At 36.8% G+C, this 22,996-nt stretch overlaps 1 protein-coding gene across 1 annotated transcript in view; it reads right to left on the bottom strand.

Annotated features, from left to right (window-relative positions):
- Positions 1-5,724: 5,724 nt before the first annotated feature.
- PTEN (phosphatase and tensin homolog) overlaps positions 5,725-22,996 on the bottom strand; it is a gene marked incomplete at its 5' end in the record, with an annotated part of 68,470 nt that continues 51,198 nt past the window's right edge. The window contains 4 exons of the mRNA XM_067552780.1: positions 5,725-9,247; positions 11,179-11,403; positions 18,666-18,832; positions 21,351-21,492. Coding sequence (XP_067408881.1) covers positions 9,062-9,247; positions 11,179-11,403; positions 18,666-18,832; positions 21,351-21,492 — 720 coding nt within the window. The remainder of the gene's footprint in view (positions 9,248-11,178; positions 11,404-18,665; positions 18,833-21,350; positions 21,493-22,996) is intronic.

Raw genomic sequence — 22,996 nt, 5'->3', positions numbered from 1 at the left:
GAGACATATATTATCTTGTAATACTTCATAACAATTTGTATAATTTTCTCTTGGCTCCTGTGACTCTACTTGGCTGGTTCTCCCCTCTTACTAACCACTTCAGCATTTCATTTAATGGCTCCTCATCCTCCCTCTCTGGCATCTCTCCAGGTTCTGTCCTCAGTCCCCTTGTCTCCTATTACAACTTTTCTAACATCTACTCCCCTCGTTTCAACCACCACCCTTATGCGAATAATTCCCAAGTTTATCCCTGTAGCCATCACTACGTTCCCTTCGTCTGCTTCTCTCCAGCTGCCTCCCAAACAACTCTACTTGGATGTTTTCCACCATCTCAACCAGTCAGTCTCGCCAAAACTGAACTTCTAAACCCTCTGTGACAGTGGTCCACCATCTTTCATGCATCAAGACTCAATTGTCATTACCCCAACATAGTTTCATACTACATCCGTAGCTTCATGCTGTCATCAAACCCATCCTTTCCCCACTTCCCGCATTGCAAAAAATGCTTTTCTACACTTTGATCATATTGTTTCCATCTTTCCGCCCTGACCTACTTTTCTCTCAAAATCATCCCCCTTCTCCTATCTTATCTAATCTACAATGGGTATGGAAGCAACAGCCTTTTTGACACTGATCAAGTTTGTTTTCTTGAATCTCTTCATTGACGTTCCTTACTTGTGCACCTTCCAAGCTTTCATGAGCTTGATTTCAGCTAGTTTAAGCAAAATCCCTGACTGCAGCTCAAATCACTTCGCGAGGCACTAAATAGACCACTTGAGCAAAGCCTGCATTAACTTACTAGATATTTTTTTTTTTTTTTTTTAAAGGATCAAATTTTGGCCTGTAACGTGCCAGAAGCTGGGACTGGATGATAGGAGTTGGATCAGTCAGTAAACTGCCCTGTTCTGCTGATCCCATCTGAAGCATCTGGCACTGGCTGCTTTCAAAGACAGGATACAGAACTAGAGGGACCATTGTTCTGACCCAGTATAGCTGTTCTTATGATTGGCTTCCACTGGATTTAATGAGAATCACATGCAACATGACCAAGTGCAGATTTTGGTTTATAGGAGGACTTTCACAGAAAGAGGAGAAGGGAAGCCACTGCATTTTCACCTGTGGAAGTTTGCGCCAGGGTTGTCAGGAACAAAGAATCAGTCAGAAATAGAAAAATCTTTCCTTTGTGCCATAACACTAGCTTAATCCACAAAGAAAAAGTGTGCTGAAAAACATGATATAGGTTAAGTGATAGTGTGTGTGTTAAGAACAAACATTCAAGTTAGTGTTCAGCTCACTGTAAACAAATTCAGAGCACATGTACACTATTTACTATTACATTGTCTGCACACTAGCTTGTTTATAGTCCACCAGAAATTAACTCAGGCATGTATAACTTACAGCTTGGATTTGTTTAACCCTACACAATCCTGACATTCTCCTCAAGTCATTCCTTAAGGGAAAAGCTGCCAGAATGTGAAGGAGCAGAAAGGTTTTTTTTCTTAAGGTATTATCTACAAAATAGATCACTTAAAATCCAAAATAGAAAGTTACTACTTTTTTAATAACTGCAAAGGGTAAGTGACCAACTTTTTTTTGGCGGGGGCTGGGGGAGAGAAGTATTAGAACAAGTAGAATAAAGAATGCCCCCAAAAGCAGAACATCTACAGAGGGAAAGATTCCAAAAAGTTGAAGGGAACATTGACCATCATTCCAATAGATTTTCAGATTTATAATAAGTGATTTGCTACTTTTGCTTGACATTTTCAATTACAGTAAATAAGGGTTCTAGATGAAGGACAGCGCAGGAAGAATGGGGTATGTCTGAGAGGAAAATGAAGGGGAATAACGGCAAGACAGTTTTAAGAAAATTAAAACCAAATTTTCAAGAATCTCACATTATTTCTAATTTTGCAGATACTCAAGTACAAAATTAAAAGCCAGTGTTGACCATTTGACTTCCACTATATTTATATCAATTAACATACTCCTGAGCTATTTTTAAACACTTGTTGCATTATTTTTGTAAATGAAGACTTTTGTCATTCATTGTAAAGCTTTATAATACAATGCTATCTTCAAAATTTAAATCCATGCAGATCAGGACATCACTCCAATGTTATCTTGGCATGCTCTCTGGTCTTCCTCACTCTTTCTTCAATGCACATATCTATGCATTATACATGCATGATTGTAGGAAAAACGGCAAGGAAATAGTTTTGGGAAAAGGCTTATTTTACATAAGGCTTGTTCAAAATAGAGGTATAGTAATTAGCTACAATTTGTGTGTAATATAAATAGGAAGTTCCCCTGGACTGGAAACTTCTCTCCTCTTTTTGGCTGTGAAGTACCTAGAACACTTAGGTGACATGAACAATTTCTCACCCGATCTTTAGGTTTGTGTGTGTGTTATTCCAGTCCAGACAGTGGTAATTTATCCAGGTGTTTCAAGTTCTCTCTCAGCAGTTCTACAAATTTTATTTCAGTACCGATTTGGCAGTCTGGGCTGGCGTAGACCAATGATATTTTACTTGGTAATTAGATTTATACATTCTTCTATGAAAGCACAGAATTCCCTTCCTTAAAAATTGGTTCAACTGTTGCATTTTTCCCCCTACTTTCCAGTAGGGTGATTAAGACTTATGAGATATTTCAGGTAGGATTCTTTTAGTAATGCAAGTCTGACAGTTCAGCAATCTTTTTATATAGAGGCATTTAAAACACTGAAAGTTTTTTTCTGTCTGCTGCTAAAAATGAAGGATACATTTATCCACTGTCTTGGCTGGCACAAAAGGTTGAGAGAAAAATAGATTATATAGGTGAATGGATGAGAGGTCCCCAAGCAGGTTGTCCTAGCATAATGCACATACAATAATGAGACAATGAGGGAATTAGGCCAACGGTGAAGAACAAAAGCAAAAATACATTCTTCCACCTGACTGTGATTCAATCCCAGCTTTATTCCCCAGGCTTTTGGACTTTTTTTTTTAATTTTGCTTGTTCTTCTCTACAAATGCCTTCCTTACAAAGATCCTTTCATATCTCTGTTGGCTCCCACTGGAACCCTGACCAAATCTCTTCTCTACTGTTGGCTCCCACACAATACGAAACACTATCACGAGATCTAACATGCAACTCTCTCAGCACGCTTTTTTAAACAGTTTATTGTCATCAAGACTATTTTCACAACTCTTATTTTAAAACGGCCTGTTCCACCATTTGAGCAAGACATATTGTATATTAGCAAGTCAGTTTTATGGCCACACTTTTTAAAAATGCTTTTTTTAAAACTGCCACTTTATGGCTTGAAGTGGCCTACATAAATTGAGTTGGTATTCAGGAAAAAGTTTTGCATGGAAAAAGTGTTCACATACAACCACCAAGATAAAAATTTCACAGGACAGCAGCCAAGTAGAGACCCCAGGCAGAATGGACATGGAGACGCAGAATTAAAGTATACTGAGCAGAAAGTTTGCATTGTTGTTGCCCATACTCCACCATGCACAAACATATGATGAATTATAAACAAGGTGATCAGATGAGACCAGGACTGAACAAGTAGAAAAATCTAACTGCTGCATGTCCGACTGAAGAAACGGGTATTTTAGTAAGCATTGGTGTACACCTGAAAAAAAAATGAAAGTCATGAAAAGCAGCAAAGCATTTGGCTTCAGTATGCAAAAGCTTGAAGAAAAGATTGGAGATTAAAAGACCGTAAGCAGAGAAATGGCAATTCATTCAAAAAATTTCATCTAAGAAAAAGTAATGGCAGAAATTACAAAGAAATGGATATAAAGTAAAGCAGTATTAGAGGAATACTCTAAATAATACTCAAAAGCAAGCAGCATACAAATTTGAAGACAGATGAAACCCAGGAAGGATTCCAAATATCTAACAGAAGGCCTCAAAGTACAAGTTGGAAACATTACACTGTAGCTCTATTGGAAATAAAAAATAAGCAACTGAAACAGCCCATTATTAGACTACCACAACTGCAGAGGGAATCACAAGGATTCTACTCTGTACTTCAGTAACCTACACACCACTAGTTCCTACAACAAATACGAAAACATAATTGCAACTGTCATAACACCAGAACCTCTTCATGTAGATTCTTTTCCAATATTCTTTTAAAAGCCACTCATTGAACTGAGTGCTGAATGGATTTTTTCTAAGTTTCTATAGTCTACACTTACCAAGCGATTCAGCGGCAGTCATCAGGAATTACACAAGCTACACAGAGTAGCTTGCATAACTCCCGTCGACTGCTGTGCTTCCCTTCTGCGCAGTGTATTCACTGCACTGTGCCACTTGAGGGGGTGTGGTTTTACTGCATCAGCTTCTGGATCGACTGAGTGGTCTTCACTGACCACTTAGTCGATCCAGATAGGTCGATCTGATGGTGGCGACTGCCACCGTCAGTGTAGACATACTCCTCTTATTCTCATATGCTTCACACCAAACAGGCCTCCTCCCTCCCCAAGACAATTATGCTTTTTTAAAACTTTTGCTTTCAGAATGTAAAGAACTATTACCATAAAAATAAAGAATACGTGTAGAAAGATGTTCAGGATTAACTCTTAACAGGCAATATTTGTCTGTTTACTGAAATGCAACAGTTATTAAATTCAGTTTGGCTGTGTCAAACATCAACCAGGAGGAAGATTCCATGCAAGTTAGAGAAATCATGCAATATTAAAGCAGCAAAATGTTTTTCATTTTCATTACACTATGAAAATGGTGATGGCTATAGCACTGAGTATACATATTGTGAATTGATTCTCAAAGCAATATGGGGCATCAGTTTTGAAGACATTTTTCTCAGCCAAACAATCTAATATGTTAAGCCATTTTTAAACGAAAAAGGTGAAGGAGGCAGGAATAGCGCATACAGAAATGAAGTTGTCTAATGTGTAATTTTCATAATTCAAAATCCTGGTAAATCATCGTCACATGCAAAATAGCAAAACATTCTCTTTCCATCTTTACAGAGCCACTGGATCTTGAACTTAGAATCTACTTGATTTGTGCTTTTCTTCCTTAAGGCTCAAATGCTAAGAAAAGCTGAAAAAAGTAACAGAAGATACAGTATTTCTACAAGACGACATGTACAAAACCTATTTTGAAATCAATTTGAGAAAACAGTAGGCATGAAAAAAATTCAAACCTATTTTATCATGTATACATATATTATACTTTGGAAAGCATTGGAAAAAGCATCCTGCTGACAACTTTAGACTATTGGCAGTTTAAGATTAGAAAAATTCAATTGTATCTCAGTGACCTGTATTATATTTTCCTGAAAAGAATGAGCTTCCCATACAAACAAGTTAATGTTATTTCAAAGAAAAAAGTGTATTGTGGTAATAAAACGTGCTGACTTGAAAGCCAGTAAATTGGGCTAGTTCAAGAAACCAGAGTGTTGTATTATATTTCATAGGTTGAAGATTGTGAAACTGAAAAGCCCACCTACTTTTATTTCTTCTATGATTTTTGAAAAGCAGTGCAAGCAAAACTCACGTTTCTCATTCCAACCCTGATTTGTTAATATTCAAACTCAAAGGATTTTAACATGCAGTTTTCCTGAAATTTGTTTTGATACACAAGGACCTGCTTTTAAAGGAATGTTCCTTATTCCCACAATCATACTTGATTCTTCATTACATAATAGCAAAATATAATCTGAGCAGTTTAAAGCCAAAATACTTTAATAAAACACCCACACAGTGACAAGAATGAGACTTTAATCAGTTTTAAGTGGAGTTTTAACACTAAGAGATAAAGGGTTGTAAAACACAATAACAAACGGACATCTGATTTGTAGGAGGCATTATCCTGTACATGTCTTTTTTTTGTTTTTGTGTATCCTCAGTGCATAGCATTACACACAGAGCCACTGTTGCACAGCACAATAGTATCTGAAGAGGCTGAATCAGAGTAAGGCTGCTTGACAGACTTTTTTTTTATAATATATATATATACTCTATATGAAAAACAGACTGAAAATTTGAACTGGCAGAGTAAAAGGCAGCTCTGCCAAATTGCAGTTAAAGCCCCCTTTTAGCACACAGTTCCACCCCTTCCATCTGCATGCATGATACATTTTTAACAGTATTTAAAGGTAAACGAGGCACTTTGTGGCAACCACAGGCATCGTTAACATATTGCACAAATTTGCTATAACTAAACATGGAACTTGCACACTGGCACCCTATTTTTATATTTTAAAGCTGAAACGTTTGATGCTGTATGTAAACTCCACTTTAGTTTACAATTTGTGCCACAGCAAAGAATCTTGATGCTATTTATACAACTGCCCTTTAATAACTGTGGCAAAACATTTCAAGTGGGGCTACAGATGACTAGGGATGGTACAGGGTCTAACAGCAAGCTCTTATGAAAGTGATGCCTTCAAGTAATTTCAGACATGTAAGCTGCTGCACATCCAAGAGTTTAAGCATACAGTCCAGAAACTCAAAGAGAGATTACCTACTGAATGCATTTCAAGCTAATTATGAATACTGTCATAAATAAAGTTTTAATAAGGACTCAAAAACCTTTCAGTCATAGTAATTCTTGTCAAGTTCTATGGGGATGGTAACTGAAATAAAGTATAGGAGAGTATGTATAATATATATTTATATATATATAATATATATATATAATGCCATTTTTCCATTTCCAATGACTACACCATAAAATGTAAGCAAGGCTTCTCAAAAACATTGAAACATTCATAATCAAAACCCTCATTCAGATCTTCACATTCCAAAGGAAAAACAACAGTGCAAAAGCCCATTATAATGTCATTATTTCCATTCTGGCCATCAGTGTTACATACTGGAACCACACAAATTAAATTTTGATATCATGAACCCAAGTGTGGGACATAGAACAGTGTCAATATCCAAATATTTTAAAGAATTAATATTTTTACTAGCCAACATGACTTTCAAGTGCTAAAAGCAGACATAAGGTGAAAAGTATCAAAGGATAAAAGTTCAGTGTCTGGTTTTAAGGTAGCCATCTACTTCTGGTCAATTTAATCAAAGGGAATTATGAGTGCAGGACCAGCATTTTTGATCTGTTAAGACCTTAAAATCTAATTAAACTTATAAACCAGAAGATCCTGTTAGCTTTGTTAGAAGTTTAGATCATGAATTTGATGAGCAAAATTGACCAATAAATATTGGAAAAGCATCTTGCACCTTTGTTTACCAATATTTAGGTGAAGTCTTACCTTGTCTTTTTATAATTCATATTCTTGGTTAATGCTGTTGTACTGGGCCCCTTGGATTCCAGATTCAGTTGTTAACTAGATAAGACCACAGCTCATAAACAATGTTGACACCAGGAAGTCAATTAAAATGGGACTTTACACCATAAAGTGTACATTTTGGGGGCGCTATTCCAAAAATTTGAAGGTCATGGTGTATTTTATAATGAACAGAATTTTTTTTTTTTTTAAACTTCTTCATATCTGTATACAACAGTAGTTGTATTCTGTTTAATTAGCTGCAGTCTGGGCACATCAATCGTAATATTCAAAAGTGAAGCTCAATCCCTTGCTCTGGCTATATCCCTATACACGAATGATACAACACTGCCAGTGTGGATATCTAATTCTTTTAATAACAATCAACAGATAGAATATTTGGGACAAGTTCTACTTTCAAAAAGGACACATCTTTATATCTGTGCAGTGTTGAGAATTTATTGCAAGACTGGTTTCCTTTATACCATGTGTAATGTCTCTTTTTAAACATTGTAGGTACTAAGTATTCAAGTAAAATTCCCTAACAGTTAATGACATTTTTTAAAAAGTGTGCAAAACTGCAAAACTCATTGTGATAGAATGTGTAAGGTCAAAGGGGTGGAACATCTGACAGCTGTTTGATTGAATAAATGCATCATAAATCTTCAAAATAAACACTAAACTGTTGAATCGCAAATTGAAGTTTCCTGTGCACCATCATAAAATATTTTATATTTAATGAGGAAAAAAGCTTGCAATGCAGCACATGAAGCATTCACAGCAGGTACGTGATGGACAAACTAATAAAATAAGTGTAAGATGTTGACTGATGTATGTACTAATAGCATCTGACTTTCAACACTGGCCTTGATTACACAGGAGATGGAGCAGCCATTACAACTGAGAAAAACATTTAATAAATCATTGTCTTTTTTTGTAACAATTGTTTCAAGCCCATTTTAGGTTGATAGCCTCCACATTTGTATGGTTAAGTCATTGTTGCTGTGTTTCTTATCTGTGACCCCATTATTTTCAAATCCCTTCATTTGTGGGTCTTTAAGATGTTGTGGAAGGTTCACTCCTGTACCCCTATACAGAATCACTCCCTCTAGCTGCCTTTTCTAGCACCATTATGCTTAAAAAAATAAAAAGCACAAACAACAAGCAGTGACAGCAGCCAATTCCTCAAATGTCCAGGATTAATTACTGCAGCATGCTAAAGAAAGGTGCATGTAAGTAGCCGGATACGGTACATAGTCCAGGGTCCAGCATAGTATATTCCTTTCAGAGCATCTCTTTCCATTCCCCTATCCAGAATACATGCATTAGAATGTAGTAAAACCCTTTTGAAACGTCTCTTAGCCAACTGCAGACTATCTGTTGCCACTTAAGTGCAAAGAAAGGGGCAGGATGTGAACCTGTATATCAGAAAGCTTTCCCCCCACCCTCCCAACTGCGGTTGGTGACAGAACACAAAAGGAAAAATTCCTACGCATACACATCAGATCTGTCTCCACTTTTATAAAACTGGAATAAAATGGGAAAGTGCCATCTTTATATTTTCCTAATTGAAATTTTAATGTCCTTTTGACACAAAAAGGTATATACATAACAGCTACGTAACCTTTTTCAATTGGACAACAAGTGTCAAACCCTGTGGATTTATAGGGCAAAATAAGATTGGTCAGGAAAGAATTGTTCCTATAATTGGTAATCTGACACAATGTCCTATTGCCATTTGAAAAGGTCCTTTTTCAGTTTATTCAAGTTTGTATCTTTGTGGTTTTTTTTCCCAGATTAAAAAAATATTCAGACTTTTGTAATCTGCGTATGCTGATCTTCATCAAAAGGTTCGTTCTCTGGATCAGAGTCAGTGGTGTCAGAATATCTATAATGATCAGGTTCATTGTCACTAACGTCCGGTGTTACTGAAGCAGAACTGCTAGCCTCTGGATTTGATGGCTCTTCTACTGTTTTTGTGAAAAATAGCTTCACCTAGGAAAGGAAGAAAACAAGAAGTTAATTAAATAGATTCTAAACTTCTCTCTCAAAGAAATGGAAACAGCATAGGCCAAGCCTACATTCGCAAGGCTTTGCTTGTACAGCTCTACTAGTAAAGTGTTCCTAGTATGGACGCAAGCTTACCACCAGAGAAACTGCATTAATTGCTTATTCCAGCCCAGCCCAGTGAAATAAGCTAAACCAGCAAAAGCACAGCACTGCTGGTAAAACTGCATCTACATAGGGGTTTTTTGCCAGCACAGCCATGTCAGTCAAAACACACACCCTAATCAACCTTGATATAATGGCCAAGGTTTGTAGCGTAAACTTGACGACAGGATTGGCTTTAGAGATAGAATGATTGTAAAAGCATCTGTGTGATTTGGCTACCACGTACACATTTTTAAAACCCTATTAATTACATATAACCTTCAACATCAAACTTTTGGCATACAAAATTCCAAGTCCCAAATCTAAAACACCTACACATTTTTCAATAGCATAAATGGCAAGAGTCACGAACAAATAAACAAGTGCCTTAGAAATGGACCATCAGGCGCTCCCACTATCATCATAAGCATTAAGAAACCCCAATTGCAATCTCTATTGTGTCCTTAGTGGCATTATTAGTTACTCACTACCAATTATCCTTTTTCCCTTTACCCATCTTTATACAATTCATGTATCAGTGGGTATTAAATACTGGTTAAAACAGATGGATGTTGTAGTGACGCTTCCAAACAGCAGCCAGCATCCTCGGCTTAAAGTAGTGTTACAGTTAGAAAGATAGTATATAGAAATGGCACCTTCTTGTTCAACAAATAAACTCCCCGCGTGGATTCAGTCATGTCTTTTCACTTAAAATAAAGTGGTTTTTAGTGTTTTGGTGAAGACTCTGAAGTAATCAGTTTTTATTAATAAAACTATTTATTTTTACACTTGGGAATGAAAATCAACTAATTTACTAGACTTGGCTTAAGCACAAGTGGTTCTGTACATGCATTAACCATTTGTATTCTGAATCACTTCAGTCAACCATATCACCACCACTCTTCAGCATTCCTCTAAAATTTTCCCATTGGAATACCTCTTGGGTTTCAAACAGATCTCAGAACAGTAGATTCCATAAGACTTTGTGAAAAGCAAGTTAATCCAATATTTGGTACACATTATTCTGTGACCCCCATTATTTTCACATTCCTTCACTTGTGGGTCATTTGCAGAATGTGTGTAGGAGAACAAAAGGTGTTTTATAAGCAAGATTAGAGTACCAAAAGGTTCTTTGAACCATAACTTTCTCTAGGGGAGACAAGGACTCAAACACAAGCTTCAGAGTTTATATCCCACTGACATTAACAGAATCAGATTATGGAACAAATGCTGACACAGGACTGGAGAATCCCATTCACAGTGTTAGGCAATCCTGCACACCAAGGAATTCAACTTATCAGGTATTTGGAGTAGAGCTGGTGGACCACTTGTCAGCCCCATGAAGGGGGGATAGAGGGAACACAGATTATTATATCACTAAGGTTTCCTACTTATTACTAGAGAGGATCTGTCAAGTTTGAGTGTTTTAATTTTTCAGGCCACAACCACATTTATTATTTATACTGTACAAGTTTATCAAAAAAACAACTCTTCAGAATTAAAGACAAAAGTTACAATTAAAAAAATGATGTTTTATCTCCTGCAAATCTACCATTTCTTTTATAATAATTCAAGTATCAGTTACTGAGTTCTTAAAAGCAGATAAACTTAAGCAACAACATATCCAGATATAAGTTACTCAGGGCTCAACCTAGAAAGTTATTAACAAATGGTGTCTAGATAAACATGTTTTGATAATGCAGTATATATTAATTAAATAACTACATGCATCTCTTCAAGTTCTGTTTATTCTATGTTCTTTAAAATATACTGACCTTGAAGTTTGGAGAGAAATATCTGTTGGCTTTGTCTTTATTTGCTTTGTCTAGATCATTTTTTGTTAACGTAAGGATTAAATATTCCTTGTCATTATCAGAGCGTTCTGTGCTGAAAATACCATCAAGTTCCTGATCTCCAACTAGACTTCCATTTTCTACTTTGTCTGAATTTTCATCCAGTCCTATGAAGAATGTGTTTACCCAAAAGTGAAACATTTTTTCCTGTGGGGGAAAAGCAAGCTTGCTTTAATACTTACAGATGGTATGTTCTCTTATTTAAATATAAACATCTGGTTTTAAAAAAATTGATAAATTTAACAATATCAAACCAACCAAAGCATAAAAGTCTAGACAATATTATATCATCAAATGTCAGGAAGTATGTTTTCACTGGTGTTCCTATATAAATACACAGATCTATGTTAATCACCGCATGGCTTTTCCTCAGGTAATAAAATAATTTTTTTAAAAGGTCTTTTTTTAAACCAAAAAGGCTTTAATAAATTAAGTGAACAAATCTACAAAGCAGGAGATTAAAAAATTAGTACAAGTAGCAGAAAGTGCCAAGAAAATAGTTACCAGGCATATAAAACAAACTTATATTACACACACATTCATATAGTAGCTGCTTCTTGACAGCCAATTTTTATGCACCAGACTTCCTGGATCAATAGCACCGATAGGAAGTAAAGGATATCTATTAATATTTGTAATTTAATTAGTTTTCCATTCAACAGAATGTTTTGTTTTTCTTTATTTTTATATGAAAAAAGCTGTGGTAAGAAAGAACACTCTTCAATACTGACAGTAGGTGAAACAAAGATTAATTTTATTCCCTCATGCAGACTACCTCAACAGCAAGTGATTGCTAAAATGGGAGAGGAGGGGAAGAGAACAGGAAGTCAGCCCCTGGAAAAAGTATTTGCAGACCTTCTGAAAAGAAGGTAATAATATAAATGTTTATTGAGATGCTAAGTTATATTTGCTGGCATTTCTAATGACCAAATCAAGGTTGAAACATTCCAAATGTCCCACCTTTGACAGTAAGCAGGAAATAGTTATTACCTGAAAAAAAAGTATAAACCAGCTTATCTGGTGCTGCAGTGTTCCAGTGTGCAAACAGATGTAAAAATAAAAACCAAGTCTCAGATAGATTTATACGGTTACTGATGTAACATACAAGTGCCAATAATTTACACTCTTGATTTTAACAAGAGTTGTCTTGGGATACTATTGCAAAATGCTTCACATGCACTCCTGGGCAAGCAGCAATAAAGGTGTTTTGTCCTTTACTGGGTTAAATCTCAGATGAAAATTAAGATACGATTAAACTTAACCTTTATAACCCCTCAATACATATAGGTTTCATATCTGGTTTTTCCCTCCCTACTAGCCAACCAACACCAAATCTTCCAAGAACTTAACTGCCATTAATAGCTGGGCCCTGACTATCTCTGAGACTGCGTCTCTCCCTGAAACCCTCCATGACTAATTTATTTTCTCTTTAAATCTCCTTCTGACATAAAACTTAAAATTACAACCTTCAAAGCAAAATATAGAGCAATTTTTAACATCGCTACTGCTTTTTAACATTGCTATAGCCCTTCCTACAGTAGTTACCCTGAAGAATGACTTGGCAACACCGATTAGGGGAGAGAAAGAAGAGAAATCCTACAAAAAAGCAATGGTCCTTTAACAAACAAACACGTACACACAAAAAACCACACCAAACATTCAAGGGTGTTATACATGAGTAGAATGGGAATTGAACTCCTTCTGAACAAATGTAACCATGTATTTTTATTAGTGCCCATATAACATGATGGAATTACATATATTTCTAGCCAAAAAAATATGCCTAACCGTTTCAGACCACACCATCTTGCTGATGATTTGGAAGGGTTGGGGCTGGCACAGAAGCTGCAGTGGCTCTACACCCACTCAGCATTCCCTCTGCTGGAGGAATCTTTCACTAGCTGGCAATGTTGCCTTTGGGGTAGCTTTGTGCCAGTGAAGCAACACAAAATTGCCTCAGTGCACTGGACAAAAATAAAAAAAAAAAAATCTATCTTCTATTCCTGTTTTGCTGGTAAAAATGTAGTTTACTATATTACAGTTTATGTTACAGACCATAATAAAACAGACTCTTGCTTAAACCTTAGCTTCTCCATTCCCTGGATTTATATTTCATGTCTGCAACTGTTTCATTACTATTTTACATATACGTACACTCAAATACTACCTCCTCTGCATGTGCATATATTTCTATCATTATGGAGAGGAAATACCCTGCCACCTTCAAGGAAATTTGAGAACAAGGGTGGACTTTCAGATCCCTAACTAGGAGACAGGTAGCACTGATGGTCCAAATTGTCTTTATGTACAATTAGCTAGAGAATAGCCATATGTACCTCACTGACATCATCCATGCCTTGGTGGCTCCCCCAACTGGATTATTGGAATGCACTGTAAATGGAGTTAGCAGAATGGAGATCCCCACTCAGTATACAATATCAAACAAGTATACATCACTTGTTATCCAAAGACTGCATTAATTTTCTATAGCTTCAGGCGAAATTACACATGGAAATCCACAACTTGAAAGTCATGTGTTGTCTGGGTCCTGGACACTGGCAAGAAACTTCTACATGGTCAACATTTTAGATCAGCTGAGATGCTTGTTAACTGTCAGTATGTGAAGATGTTTCAACAGGAGGCACACCACTCTTGGAACTTGAGAACTAGGTCCACTCCCCTGATTGTCACTCTGAGCTCAAATCTGTTGGATCAGGCTTTGTGTTATGCCCTGATGGCCAACTCCAATTGATCCCACCTTAATCCTTTGCCTGTGTGGGTAGTAGAGCTATTCAAGGAAGGTGTCCATTTGACTTGTTAATTTTCAGTGATTTTAAAGCATGTACTTGGAGCTTTTAAGATAGGCACGCATTAAAAAAATACAGAGAAAAATGAATGGTCTTCTTTCCAGAATTGCATATGTGAAAACATTTTAATTTTGACATTCAGTGTCTGCACGGTACTCTCACTATTTGGTACATTCCCACCACTTTCAAAACTTAGGTCACTTAGCAATCCCTATTTTTTTAAGGGTCTATTTAACAGTCAACTTAACTTGATAGGAAAACGTACAAAGTATCATTTCATATTAAAATATTGTTGTCATTGATGTAGACAATATTCAGCAGTTCTGGAGCTAAACTATTTACATCGTTTTGTTTTTGAGTGTAGTTATGTAACAAAAATCTACATTTTTAAGTTGCACTTTCATGATAAAGAGATTGCACTACAGTATTTGTATAGGATGAATTGAAAAATACTATTTGTCTCTTTTACAGTGCAAATATCTGTAATAAAATATAACAAACTGAGCACTGTACACACACACTTTGTATTGTGTTGTAACTGAAATCAATATTTGAAAATGTAGACAAACATCCAAGATATTTATAATAAATTTAAATTGGTATTCTAACAGTGTGATTAATCGCAATTAATTTTTTTACTCAAGTTAACACAAAACAAATGAATCACTTGAGCCCTCTGATTAATTGACAGCCCTATTAGCTTTACAGGGTCTTGTGTTTACATATGCATAAGTGTGTTCATAAATATTAAATGTGGGCGCAAAGAAACTGAGGAAAGCCTAAAATGACCAATGTTGCATTTCTCTCAAAGCTGTCAGTTTTATAGCCATTGTTACCACTTCTGGGAGTTCCATAGTCTAAGTGCAAGCTCCTATTAAAGGTCAGTTTCCTGCGCTCACCAACTGAATGATAGTTTCATGGGAGATCATGGCCATGAAGAGAGGTAATCTGTAAAGTAGTAAGGTTCAAACTCCATGTATATTAGCAACAGAGGATTTGAACTGCATTTTGTTTTTTAATGGAAAACCAGTCCCAAGAGCAGAGTGCCAATGAAGAGTTAACAGCAACCTGCACTGAACAGATAGGCTGCTGACTTTTGTACCTTTTGGAGTCTTTTCAGGTGTTTTCTTTTATTTCTATATAATAATTATTTGCAACAATCAAGACTGGAGGTCACAGATGTGTTCATTACTGTGGCCAGCTCTGGTTCAAATAGCATGGACAACAATGAAGGATGAAAGTGGGCATTTACATCATGCTATTTAGGCATCCAGTAGCACAGAAGAGATAAAAAGCTGTGCACTGATTTAATATTCAGAGCGGATATTCTTGATAATGGAGAATAGGAGAGAGGCTACAACTCATTCAAAGCCTTTCCCTCCTACCATCTCCTTTACCTTGCCCGAAGGTAAAGTTGCTGAATTTGGCTAAGTACTGAGAAAACTTGGAGTTTGCCGTTTACATCCGACATACAAGTGCACTCCTGGGTGTCTGCATACTGCTGGCACTTCAGCTTGTGTTGTTTCACCAGCTCTCAGTGGACTACTGAGATCTGAATAATAAGTGGAAGACTACTGAGTCATATGGGACTCAGTGTCATGGAGAGTTACAGAACTCTGGAGATGAAGGAAGTGTTGCCATGACAGAGTTTGGTTTGTTAGGAAGGATATGAGCCATTTCAGGGGTCTCTTTCTCATACAGCAGCTTCTTGGAGCTGGGACAAGAATATTTGGTAATCAGTAGTATAAAATGCCAGAAAGATCCAGAAGGAGCACAGGCATACTTCCCTTGGCCATGAAAAGGGGGTTGTCAAAAGCCAAAGCAACAAATGCTATCTCAATACCCTTCCCTGGCCTGAAGCCTCAGAGGGGATCCAGGATACTAGCAGTTAACAAAGGGTGTTAAGTGTGTTAACTTCTTGATTGGCAAATTCAGGAAAGAGATTAAAAAACTGAGTAGTTTAGGTTAGTGAAAAGGAGATTCTGACAGTCTTATTAGGAATCTCAGGTGTTCTCTAATCTCTTTCTAATACCTAAGGAGGGCAGGTGTCAAGAGATGGCAGCCCCAATTCCCCTTAATGGTTCCATGACTACTTGTGTGAATAAGGCAGAATCTTGAAGGAAAGTGTTTATTTTTAAGTTCTGCTCTTGGTTTATTTCAATTTAGAGAATTCACCTATGACATCATCCTGAATACAAGTAAATTTTCTCTAAAGGGAGAGAAATCCTTTAAGTGGGTGGTGCTATAGTCTGAGGCTGAGTAAATACAGTCTGGATACAAAGCAATTCAAAGTCTAGAAAAGATCTACAGCGCCTCACTTTGCTGCCTCCATGGCAGAGAAGAAAACTCTCCGTCTCCTTCACAGCAGTGGAATACAACTGCAGAAATTGCAACCAAGACTATCTGTATGTTTTTTTGCCACTAACATTCAGGTTTTCTTTTCCCCTTACTGTTGCAAGTGTGCAAAAAAGAAGCACAGCAGTCTATGGGTGGTGGTGTGGGAGAAGAAGGTACTGTGGTATTAATATCTATGGCAATCGTCTGGGAGAAGTTGTAGTACTTCACTCGTTCTTCTGCTCCTTGACCTCTTAGATGGGTAGGCTATAAGCAAGTTGGTAATTTGGCTGGGTTTAAGGTCCTGAGTCTGTACTGCTCTACACCTTGGTGTCATTTACACCAGTGCCACACGGGTGTAAAGTGCTACCAAAAATAAGAATGGTAGTGTTTCACATCCACTTTGCACTGGTGTCAATGGCTACTCAAGGTGTAGAGCAATCAAGAAGCAGGCCCAAGTGTTTCTCGGAGCAGACCATGGTGGTGGTTTCTCTTTGCAGTGCAATGGGGAGAAGTTTTCCACCTGATGCAGGAAGCAGTCTGATCAGGGAGGTGAGTCTTATTTCTTGGCACAGAGTTTTGTCCTCGCTGGTTCTCTTGGACTTTAAGGTCAGGGGGGACCATCGTGATCATCTAGACCAGTGGTTCTTAACCTTTCCAAACTACTGTACCCCTGAAGCCTGAGTCCCACCCCCACGGGGCTGAGGCATGTAACTTAGTTTCATGGCGCCCCTGTGGCTCCAGGCAATTGCCTTTCTTGCCACCCCCAATACCAGATCTGCACTTGCGACCCCTCTAAACCCCCAGGTTAAGAAACACTGATCTAGACTGACCTTCTACACTTTGCAGGCCATGGAACTTCACCCACCCACTCCTGTAATAGTTACTGAAGTTACTAAACCACGATTTAAATATTTCAAGTTACAGAATTCACCATCTACATTAGTTTAAACCTACAAGTGACCAGTGCCCCGTGCTGCAGAGAAAGACAAAAAAGGTTCTGAGTCTGTGATGAAGAGTACTGAGAAAACAAACACCTAAGCACTGATAAGTGTGTCACAGAACTTACAAATGTAGTACTATAGTTGAATGTGCAGGAAGGAAGCACAAAAAATTATCAAGAATCACCAGGATCCTGAAGCAATACAAACATTCACATCAGTTATACCAGGGATGAGCTGGCATGAAATTACTAGGGGAGCCTGGTTTACAATTGAACCTGCACCTATTGCTCTCAAAAGAAAAGAACAAGGAAGAGTTCCAAGGTTATGCAAAAGAGCTAACATTCAGGCATGAGAACTGTGTACATATAATACTTAAATGTTTTTTTTTTTAAGTTTACATTTAAAATACACTTTCTTATACTTTAAGACTAAGAGGAAATCCCTGACATTTTTATGTCCAGAAAAGCAATTTAAAAAAAAAATTCTAGAAATGTTGATAGCTCTGAATCCTGTATAGTGGTTCTCCTGACTTAAGGTATCTGGGGTTAACAGGTAAGGAATAAGAAATAGTCTCAATTAAATAAAGAAGTTTAAAAGTCACAAATACTATTTGTAAAACAGTAACAGTGAACACAGGATGAATGGTGAAGTAGTACACAGGTTAACAACGTTTGTTTGGAATGACCTGCATACTTTACTGACCATTGTCAAAACTATGAACAATCTAGTCATCCACAAATTTAGCCAATAAAACCTATACATCCCTCCTCAATGTATTGCACACACTTTATACATAGAAATCAGATTTATGCATTTGGGTATAAAATGATGGCATTGCCTCGTTTTATAATCTCTCGTCTTCCTCTCTCCTAAACCACTCCAGTATCTTCTTGCCTTATGTTTTGTCTCAACTCAGAACCTAAGTTCCTCTGGGCATGGAAACCTGCCTGTGTGTTGTGACATTTTAATAATGGCTGTCAATTAAATATAGAATTGGTTATAAAAGTGGAAAGCACGTGTTCCAAGATGATCTAAACATTACCTTTTGCACTCAACTTCTCGCTCCCCTCTACAGGTCAAAAAACCTTATTTTACCTCTGACTCTTAAGAGCATAAATTAAGCTCTCAGGTGCCTGCTTTAAATGCTTCTCTTTTTGTGGCAGGAGTCAGGATTTTGAAAACAAGATATCAGAGGCTTCAATTCTGCAGCTACCCTAAGCACTGAAAATAATTCCTAAAGATCCAAAACCCTACAAAAGAAGCATCTAGTTCCCACTTGCATTGCATCTGGTTTACAATATTTCCCTTAAGGGAAAGAACAAACCTTTTTCAACATCTTGTTCTGTTTGTGAAAGAACTCCACTTTGATATCACCGCACACTGGCAATGGTTGAGGGAATTCAAAGTACATATATTTGTCTTCTCGTCTTGGGGGTCCTGAAGGGGAGGTGAATATCTTTACCTTTAGTTGGTACACCACAAAATGAGGATCTGCATGGCAGAAAATAAAAGTATTTCTTGTGAAATGATACTGTTCTGTCAAAACCTGGGTTAACAGACTCATTTACAATATGTACAACAGATTTTAAAAGTAAGTATTTGGGTAGTTCTCATGTGATAAACCACCACTTTTCCGAAAGATCTTTCAAAGATTAAAGCATAGAAACATTGCCTAGTAGAATTCTGTAACTCTCATAATAAATCAAGATTTTCAACCTATGATACTATAGTAAGATGCTTATAAATTTAATCCACATTCTAATTTATAATACAGTTATGGTAAAGCGTGATTATGTAAAAATGGCAACAGTGTCATCCCTTTGTATGTTCAAAATACATATATTCATATCTGCTTATTTTAATGAGCAAAGTAAGTTTTCTACTTTTTATTCCTGTTTGCACTGCAGGGTCAAGACAGTTATGTCAAAAAAAACAAAACTGGATTCTCTTCTGACTTGCATGTAAAACAGACTTGTTAATTAAATTCCAATTACTGTGCCAAATTTTAACCTTAACGAATGTACCAGCACATTGACAATGACAACAGGGCTATACAGAGGCAGTTGATGAACCTGAATGAATCCAGCCCACAGAAATTTTACTGACAGCAATGATTCATAAGCCATCAGCAATTCAACTTTCAGCTCAAAGTAAGTCTGCAGAGATAGGAGTTGGAAAAATGTTTTTTACTTGCAAACTAAGCATATTTGATCCAGAAATTATTGAAAGAAAGCATGAAATCCAGCAACTTTCACAATCACTTTTGAGACTAGAAACACACTTTAGGTCAAATCTTATCCCAGTTAATATTTAATCCAGGCTGTTTAGTGGGCATCTAAGGAACCGGGGAACTAATCTTGCCCCTGACTGTAGAGCCACTTTGAATCTATTATTGCAACCTCAGAATTGTAGCATCTACAGCCACAGCACTATCTGAATAGCACTACACTTACACTGCATCTCCTCCCTCAAGCCCTCCTATACAGTGTCTTCAAATCCTGCCACCACCACTCTTTCTGCAGAACAGTCACATTGCTCCTGCTGAGTTAGGGGCCTCCAAACTCATGGGAGGGGTGATAAGATTTAGCCCTGTATGCCTGTTGAAGTTAATGCCATCACAACAGGTAAAAATTCAACATAGAGATTCAAGAAGTAGTCAACTACAGGTTTTACTACCTGAAATGGCATTTAAAATCTCATAGAAACCACACTTTTGTGAGGAAAAACATTGTGGTATTTTAATTTATCTGTCTAATAATTCATTAACTCATCATGAGCAGAAGTAATACAGAAACTTATCAAAAAGTGTAGGTTTAAATTAATATGTAGATTGCTAATGTAGAAAACCATGCTAAGGATAATTTAAAAACTTAGCATGAACTTTTTATATCATGAGGCCTGAATTTTGCTGAACAGATTATCTGCAAATGTATCTGTGCAATCTTCAACGTTACCATTTTGGTGGTTTTTCTTTTTTGTTTGCAGAGTCTCCGCCTTTCCTGTTCCTGCAAACCAAGCTAGTTTTTATGTATCTGTATAAAAACCTGCACATGACTACTTTTTAAGTCTATGTATGTTCAGGTTGTGTGTTGCAACGACATGAGTTTCAGTATCTCCTGTGGCCGTACTGAAGCTTAAAATTTCGCTGCATATCGCCCATTACAGTAATCCTAATACTGAAACGATGGAAAGCAATCTTTTTTGCATATGAATAGAAAATGAATGCATGCTACTATGCAGTTATTGCTTTGAAATGCAGTCTCACAAAGACAAAGGTAAAACAGGTTTTCATTAAAGAACTTAAGTTAGCTGACTATTTCCTTGCCAATACATAACATACTCCCAAACCAAACAGAATTACTTCTGGTTAGATATGTTACTTTATGAGCTTCTTTGAAATAAGCCCTTCCATCAGAAAGAGGCAAATAGACATGACATATCCAGTAGAATCACGCATTTTTAGAGTCCACAGAAGAAAAATGCCATGAGTTTGTTCAACAGTCATGGGGATTGTTGCATTTGAAAGTCAACGTACAGAATCAAAACTTCATTTTTCAGCAGTATTATTTCAGAAATGTTGCTGTGTTTAACTGACTTTGAAAAAACTAAAAAAAATTTCAGTATTTAAAGATTATGTAGGGTGGCATATTTTGTCTCAATGCACTTTTAACTTCTCAACCACTTTAAATGTTTCCCAATTTAAAGTTTAATGAAACAGTACCTGTTTGTAAGGTTGTGTAAGAGAAATCCCACACAGACTTCATGGAATTCATGTAAGGATGAAAGAATGAATAGCCCTGGCCAGGATTTGAACCCAACAGATTCCAAAAATCTAAACATGGTTCTTTACACCACTAAGACATCCTATTGCTTAAAAAGATAAGGTGGCCCTGCTCTGTAATGGCATTAGTATGTTGCCTCAACCGCAAGGAGCTACATAAGTAACATACACAAATTCAAATACCTATACATTTTAGCAGATAAGATCCATGGAATAAAGGGTACTTACTGCAAGTTCCGCCGCTGAACATTGGAATTGTTTCAAACATCATCTTGTGAAACAGCAGTGCCACTGGTCTATAATCCAGGTGATTCTTTAACAAGTAACTATAGTAATATACATAGCGTCTCTGACTGGGAATAGTTACTCCCTAAATAAAGAGAAACCAAACTTCAAAAACAATTCCAACCATTAATTAGTAGTTTCCCATTAATTGGCTCCTTGTCTGTTAATAACTAAGTCAAGCTACTGAAGTCAATTCTAATAATAAAGTCATAGTGGACACAGATCAAATAGCTCGGCATTTATGCATTTTAGTGGTAATACCATCTTCACTGCTGGCAATCAGGGGCTGGAAAAAGTTACCCCAACCTGTTAGTCCAGAGACTAAGCCCCATAGCTAAGCTGAAAAACTGCCTCCAAACCACTTTCCTGGTGTGGGGGGAGGAGAGGTGAAGCAGTTCTCTAAACAATTTTTCTCTTTCCATACACAACCCCACACCTTCTTTACCTCTCCTGCATAAATTTTAAATGCAGGCAGACCACATGGGATTAGAGACAGTGAAATGGTATAATAGCACAGGGTCCACCTTATCTACACTCACTCAAATTTGCTCTTGCATTGTGGTAGAGGGTTTCTCAAGTCCTGCTTACTAAACTCATCTACATATTTCCCAAAATAAGACCTACAGGTGGCATGAGCATTACGGAATGCTACCCTCAGTTTTATATTAATTTAGTATATAAAGACTCAAAAGGCTTTAAGGGCCACATAGCAGCCTACAGCATGAAGTTACTTTTTAGAAAAAAAAATTCAGTTTGTTGCAGCATATATTTAGTGGGAAGGCCATATGAACCACCTGTATTTTTAACGTTCCAAAGGATTTATGGCTCCACCGACAAGAAATCTTGTATGTTCTAGCTATGCTTGCTACCACCACCTATAAAATTATAGTGCCACTACTATTTCATTATGAAATCCCATTTGAGAGAGGTTTCACATAAATTAGAAGTTGAAAGATCCATTAGATTAGGTCAGCTAGCCCAAATCCCTGTCTGTGTAGGACTGTGCAATTACACTACATTTTAAAACTCTGCATTAAATGTTTGTTTGGAGAAACTATAGTTGAGGTTGAACTGGTTTCTAAACTGATTTTGAGCTATTTTAAAATTTGAATGCAGCAATAAGCTAGTCAAAAATCCTGTCATTCATTTTTGGTATTTTCAGAACAAAATTAGTGACAAACATGGACAGTCAATATTTTCACTAGAGAATGATACTGTTCAAAACAATCTACAATATAGTGCGTAACTTACAGCATACAGATTCAGACAACTAGTACACATTCACATGACAATAAGAGAAAACTAGCTTTAACTGTTTTCTGAGAAACATCTTGTGTGTGTGGCTATGTGTCCACAAACATTTTGGTTTCAGTAACTGGTACAAAGCTAAATGTGTTAATTTAGCAAACATCTTAACTCTGAAGAAGCATGGAGCATGTGCCAGTAAGTATTCTTTTCATTAATAAAAATGCTGCAAAAACAAGGCCTTTTACGACTCCAAATGTTTCTATATTATATACAATAGTTTTTTTTCCTATGGTACCTGTACAATGAATTTCTGAAAGTATCTGTCAGTCAAGTCAGTCTGA

The sequence above is a fragment of the Emydura macquarii genome, unplaced genomic scaffold, assembly GCF_026122565.2.
Source record: "Emydura macquarii macquarii isolate MOO-44397 ecotype Brisbane River unplaced genomic scaffold, CSIRO-AGI_Emac_v2 contig_1390, whole genome shotgun sequence".
NCBI lineage: Eukaryota > Metazoa > Chordata > Testudines > Chelidae > Emydura > Emydura macquarii.
Note: the sequence above shows the minus strand (reverse complement) of the source record. Positions and strands in the feature narration are given on the sequence as shown.